General features: G+C 41.5%; 1 protein-coding gene across 1 annotated transcript; it reads left to right on the forward strand.

Annotated features, from left to right (window-relative positions):
- Positions 1-5,938: 5,938 nt before the first annotated feature.
- On the forward strand, positions 5,939-6,337 carry LOC135702610 (histone H4-like). The gene has a single exon (XM_065223656.1). It carries the CDS (start codon positions 5,939-5,941, stop codon positions 6,335-6,337), a length of 399 nt encoding a protein of 132 aa, XP_065079728.1.
- Positions 6,338-6,688: the final 351 nt, after the last annotated feature.

A 6,688-nucleotide genomic window follows, 5' to 3' on the forward strand; every position in this document is an offset into this window, starting at 1 on the left:
ACAAACCATCGACGAACCGACGCCAGTAACCGCGTTTTTTGGCTTTAATCAAGCTCTTAAAAGTTTTCTCGAGGTCGGTGTACCGCTCGAAATCCTCGACCTTACCGTGTTTGCGGAAGCGTTTAAACGCGGCGGACTTCTCGCTGTTCGCGTCGGTGCAATCCTTATCCCACCACGGAGTGAGAGGTCGTTTGCGAACGAAAACACCCGGAACGCGTTTCGTCTGTGCTTGAAGAGCGCAGTCAACGATAAGTCGCGATAAAAAGGAGTACTCATCCAGCGGAGGGAGTATCTCAACCGAATCAGTACCACCGAGAACCGCGGACGCAAATTTTTGCCAGTCGATGTTTTTCGTGAGGTCGTACGCGATGTCAACCGAGCGAGTGGAAGATGAACCATTGGTAATAGAAATTTTGATTGGCAAGTGGTCACTACCGTAGGGATCTTGAATTACTTTCCACGAGCAATCCAACGATAGTGAGCTCGAACTGAGGGAGAGGTCTAATCTACTTTCTCTTGCTGGAGGTTTGGCCACTCGTGTTACTTCCCCAGTGTTTAGAATTGTCATATTGAAGTTATCGCAAAGGTCGTATATCAGGGTTGAGCGGTTGTCATCGTACAGTTCCCCCCAGCCTGTACCGTGGGAGTTAAAATCTCCTAATATCAACCGAGGCTCAGATAAAGCTGAGCAGATATCTGAGAGACCTTGGCGAGAAATCGCAGTTCTTGGAGGAAGATATACTGAGGCAATACTGAGGCTTTTACCTCGAATATTTACCTGACATGCGACAACTTCAATGCCTGTCACGGAAGGCAGATCGATTCTATGAAAGGAATGGAGCTTATGAATCCCGAGAAGCACCCCTCCATACGAATCTGCTCGATCAAGGCGAATAATGTTAAAATCGTGGAAAGGGAGATCGGTGTCTGAAGAAAGCCATGTTTCACAAAGAGCAAATGCATCACAAAGTGAGTTGTGAACTAAAAATTTGAATGTGTCAAGTTTCGGTATAAGACTTCTACAGTTCCACTGAAGAACAGAGATCATATCCCCGACCTCATTCGGAAAATTATCCATCAAAGGATATGATCGATGCAAGGAAGGACCACCTAGAAGCTAGTTGCTTCAAAAGAGTTTTCACGAATGGAAGCACTAAATTAATAATGTTCCGAGTTGAGTCAGAGACGTTGAATATATTGAAGATGCTCTCCACAATTTCAGAAAACGTGAACATGGCATCATGTTCTTGCTGATTATTCAGCTGTTTTTCTGGCTGAAAAACTGGGATATCTGGGGTTTTAGATGATCCCGGAAGTGGCGGAAAGTCCTTGTTAAAATTACAAGATTTAAATCCCGGTGGTGGGGGTTTCGGTACATTTCCGCTACCTCTTAAATTTGTCAAGGTAGGTTGGTAGTCCATACGAGAGGCCTTACGAGGTTTTTGGGTGACGTTTATTTTGGACCGCTTCCTCGTGTTGCCATTAAAGACAAAAGGATTACTCTCACCCACCTCTGAGTCAGAGCCCTGATCATCATCTGGCAGGAGGTGGAATGTGTTGTTGCTTTTTGGGGTGGTTTGGGAAGATGAAGCGGTCGTTTTTAAAATTTCTGCTAACGAGCGCTTAGAGCGAGCTTGCAAAGACCGCTTTAGTTTTTCTCCCTGCTGTTTGTACTTCGGGCAATCACTCAGAGCATGCGGAGCATCCTTACAGTAAACGCATTTTGGGGTAGCATGACAAGGACCCTCCGTATGCTCCTCCCCACATTGATCGCACCGCGGTTTGTTGGAACAAAAGTCCGCGGTGTGACCTAGTTGTTTGCATTTCAAGCAATTCATTACCCTCGGTACAAACAAGCGTACAGGTAGTCGAACCTTCCCAATTGTGACGTAGTCAGGTAATGCCGATCCTGAAAAGGTCACACGAAACGAATCTGAGAGGGTATACTTTTTTTTTGTGCCTATGTGCGACACTGACTGCAGTTGAATGCAGTCCAGTATCTTGACTTTCGGGAGGGCACGGTTTTTGAAAATGCCGAAAGATTCGACTTGCAGGAAATCCTCACAAGTCAGACTCGATTCGGTGACCACTCCTTCAATTTCTACGTCACAACTGGGGACGTAGACTCGATATTCGATCGAAAAAAGCTCACAGGCAACAATCCGGTTTGCCTGTTTCAGGTCATCAACGGTAACGCGCAGTTTGTTTGACGTTACCTTAAAGATATCGGTTACGGCCGAAAAATGTTTTGTCAGATCCTTCGAAATCCGAGAAATATTCAAAGGTTTTTGTTTGGGCCGGAAAAAAACAACCCACGGACCTTTTGAGTCGCTTGGGTAAGCTTTATGGCGGGGGGTCGCAGAAATTTTTAAGGGAACGGTTGGAGTAGGGGGAACAGGTGGACGAGGGGGCGATGGTGGAGAAGGGGGGGCAGGGGGTGAAGGAGGTTGTTGTTTAGACATCACCTTTGGGTAAGCTCCAGTGCTCGTTTTGGGGTCCGAAGTAGAATCCCCTGAGGTATCCATTTCCTCTTCAGTGAGAAGCAGATTTTCGAATGATGGAGATTTAACAGACTCATCATCGGAGATATCTGCTAGCGAAATACCCCCGCCATCATTGGTTTCATCCATTGCGGGGTCTTAAGTACCTCCGCAACAGATTTCGACATAAAAAAGGAAATATATATATATATATATATATATATATATATATATATATATATATATATATATATATGCGTTGAGAAAAAAAAATAAATAAAAAAAAAAAAATAAGAAAAAAATAAACTTATCCAAAAAATATAACGGTAAAAATAATACTTAATCCAACAAAGCAAAAAAAAAAAAAAACTTTAAAATGGAAAAAAATAATGCCAGGAAAGTTAATCAACACTATAGGGAGATTAATCAACTTGCAAAAAAAAAAACAGTAAATGAAAAAAAAAGAGAAAAAAAAAAAAATGAAAATTTTTTCAGGAAAAAACAGTGTCAGAAAAGTTAATCAACACTGTATGGAGATTAATCAGGTTGCGGAGAACGGAAGATAACCGTTTGTTACTTAACTCTCCACACAAGCGCACGGAGTGTGGCTGATGACGATGATCTATCCTGATGTGAGAATGATGGTGATGATCGTTCTATTGTTGCCCTCGAGTGTTTGCAACAAAGCACCGGCTGGCTCGCCGGCTGGTGAACTCGATGACCTTGAGTTTGCCGTTTCGTGATGCGATGAAACTTGTTGGTTAGAGATGTACAGCTCATCTGCCGGACTCGGCCGGAAATGACTGCTTCCTTTCTCGAACGATTGAGCGGCAATTACAATTCCGCGATGCTCACTGCACTGTTGTATACTACAACACCACTCAGTATGAAAGCGGATTGAAAAAAAACCTCAATAGGGGAAAAAAAACTAGTACCGATTACGGAGTGCAAGCAATACTTGACCGAAACAGTCGAGCGTTCGATGTGGAATGTTTCGGGAAGATGGGGGTACACTTTATGAAAACCGACAGATGAAATTATGAAAGATTTTGAACGTTAATAACTTAGCTGCCCCTGGACCAATTTCAAAAAATTTATCACCAATCGATCAGAAACATTTTTCTACGCATCGAAAATAATGCTTTTGACTGTTGGTTTTCAAAGTGAAACTATTGAAAAAGTGGTAAATTTCAAGGATCGTCCAAAATCTTCAAAGTAACTAACAAATCCACCAATTACGTACATGCATATTAGACCTGTTCATTTTAATTGAAATGTTCGGAATGTAACGGGTCAACCGTGATTACTGTTCGTCATGTTAATTTGAACTTTTGTGCAAATTTTCAGCAAAATCGGTGTTGATTTAGAGGTGCTTCAAGTTAATTTTATGTTTTTAAGGTAATTTACGGCTTACAATATTTGTATCTCGAGACTGAAATAACGAAAACTGCTGTAACAACTTTCATAGCAAAGTTTAATGTGTCATGTATCAACTTTGTGACCAAAGGTTGACTATTAGAAGTGATTTTATTGAAGTTTGACTTAGTTTCATGCTCGAAGATATCTTAAAAAGTGAAGAATTTTAAAGTATTTGTTCTACGAATTTTCCACCCGTATGATATAAAAATGTGTAGTGTACGGCATAATGTTCCTCATATTGTTCTAGAAGTTTCGTTCAAACATAGTTTTCGTGTATATTTCATAGATTGAGAAATAAAAATCAGAAAAGAGGCCGTTTAGCTAAAATTCACAAGACAACAGAGCCAATAAAAGTCAATTAGATTGACAGAACATAGTTGCATTGCTTTTCAATGACGACCGATGACTGTTTCATTGATATATGATTTTTCCATAACTATGAATCCTCAGTAGACGTGTTTTTTATCAAAGGCAAGTGTCACTCGAGCCATTCAAAATATTCGTTATTTTATAAATTGCTGTTATGGTTCGAGTGACACTTGCCTTTGATAAAAAACACGTCTACTGAGGATTCATATTTATGAAAAAATCATATATCAATGAAACAGTCATCGGTCGTCATTGAAAAGCAATGCAACTTTGTTCTGTCAATCTAATTGACTTTTATTGGTTCTGTTGTCTTGTGAATTCTAGCTAAAACGGCCTCTTTTCTGATTTTTATCTCTCAATCTATGAAATAAACACGAAAACTATGTTGCAATGAAACTTCTAGAACAATATGAGGAACATTATGCCGTACACTACACATTTTTATATCATACGGGTGGAAAATTCGTAGAACAAATACTTTAAAATTCTTCACTTTTTAAGATATCTTCGAGCATGAAACTAAGTCAAACTTCAATAAAATCACTTCTAATAGTCAACCTTTGGTCACAAAGTTGATACATGACACATTAAACTTTGCTATGAAAGTTGTTACAGCAGTTTTCGTTATTTCAGTCTCGAGATACAAATATTGTAAGCCGTAAATTACCTTAAAAACATAAAATTAACTTGAAGCACCTCTAAATCAACACCGATTTTGCTGAAAATTTGCACAAAAGTTCAAATTTACATGACGAACAGTAATCACGGTTGACCCGTTACATTCCGAACATTTCGTTTAAAATGAACAGGTCTAATGCATATGCTGCTTCCCCAACACAGTCATCAGAGAATGGTTCCTAGATGAAACAAGCCGAAGTGACGAAGGGCGTGTACGAATAGGGAGGATGCACTTGCGGAACATTTTGCTGCTCTCCAGAGTTGTAATCCTGTAACCAAACTTGGAAGCAGGGGATACTCTATATAAATTCTATTCTAACTCTTTTCTGAAATAACTTCTAACTTTTCAGGGCCACCAATGTTACGTTGGTGATAAGTTTTAACCTCCGAAACCATACAGAGTGCGGCCCTGTCGCTTCAGAGCGTAGACGACATCCATGGCCGTGGCGGTTTTGCGCTTGGCGTGTTCAGTACAGGTGACGGCATCACGGATCATAATTTCTAGGAACACCTTCAGCACACCTCGGGTTTCCCCGTAGATCAGACCGGAGATGCGCTTGACGCCACCACGTCGAGCCAGACGACGGATGGCAGGCCCTGGATGTTATCAGGCAGAATTTCCCAATATCGACAAAACTGCATCATCATGACTGTATGTAGCCAATGGGAAGCGAGATAATATGATACCGGCAGTGCTGGTTTTCTATATAACAGGTTCCTAACTACGCTTTTGGCTTCATTTCTTCTTTCCTTTATTTAACGTCGGTCTCTGTTCCGCAATCTAGTGCCAATCACCGACGGACATCGATTGCCATCCATTGACGGCAATCGAATGTGCAGGAAGGCAGCTTCCACACCTGCGTAGGATATCGCACCCATTCATCAACACACATGGGGCGGGACCAACAGCTTTACTTCCCTTCCGAAGGAAGACGTGACCAGAGATTGGCTTCATTTCGATTCACCCGTTCAACGACAAACATCAAGCAACAATGACTGGTCGTGGCAAGGGATTCAAAGCTCTTGGAAAAGAAGGCGCCAAGCGTCATCGGAAGGTTCTGCGTGTTAACATCCAAGGTCATTCGTCGTCTGGCTCGACATGGTGGGGTCAAGCGTATTTCCGGTTATATCTACGAAGAAACCTGAGGTGTACTGAAGGTGTCCCTAGAAAAATCCGTGATGCCGTCACCTACACTGAACACGCCAAGCGCAAAACCATCACGACCATGGATGTTGTTGTCTACGCCCCGTCGGTAACTAGAGCGTCGGTGCCCCCACTCGACGCTGCATCACTGCGTGCCACACCTGGCGCTGGCGAAGGGATTGGCTGCGATACCAAGGATAGACAACAAACCAATCAGACAAAAGAAGATACTAGTTACATGCTATAGTGAAGGTAGTCTATTATTAAAATTTAAATTCGTCCTATAATCTAGTGCTAAAACCTATGTTAATCTATCAAGTGCTTGACCGTAAATACTAAATTTAACATAAGGTTACAACTGCGGCTAGAAACTAAGGAGAAATAAGTGCTATACTATAAATACTACAAACTACTGCTAGATCTACACAAGTGAACGCTAAAGCTGCGCATAGCTAGGGATGCTCAAGACGCATTCGGAGTATTATGTGGAAGAGAAGTTGAATTGCTAAAAGTAGGTCCCTCTAGGAATTTATAACCTACCTATTACTCGGTATTAAACGTTAATGAATTCGGCTAATTCAGGCGACATCCGCAACTA

This window comes from Ochlerotatus camptorhynchus, unplaced genomic scaffold, assembly GCF_037179485.1.
Source record: "Ochlerotatus camptorhynchus isolate MF236.1 unplaced genomic scaffold, CSIRO-AGI_Acam_v1.1 ptg000193l, whole genome shotgun sequence".
Taxonomy (NCBI): Eukaryota; Metazoa; Arthropoda; class Insecta; order Diptera; family Culicidae; genus Ochlerotatus; species Ochlerotatus camptorhynchus.

What these genes read in the sequence shown, in the direction of transcription:
- LOC135702610 (XM_065223656.1), top strand. Translation starts at nt 5,939, where the DNA reads ATGACTGGTCGTGGCAAGGGATTCAAAGCTCTTGGAAAAGAAGGCGCC.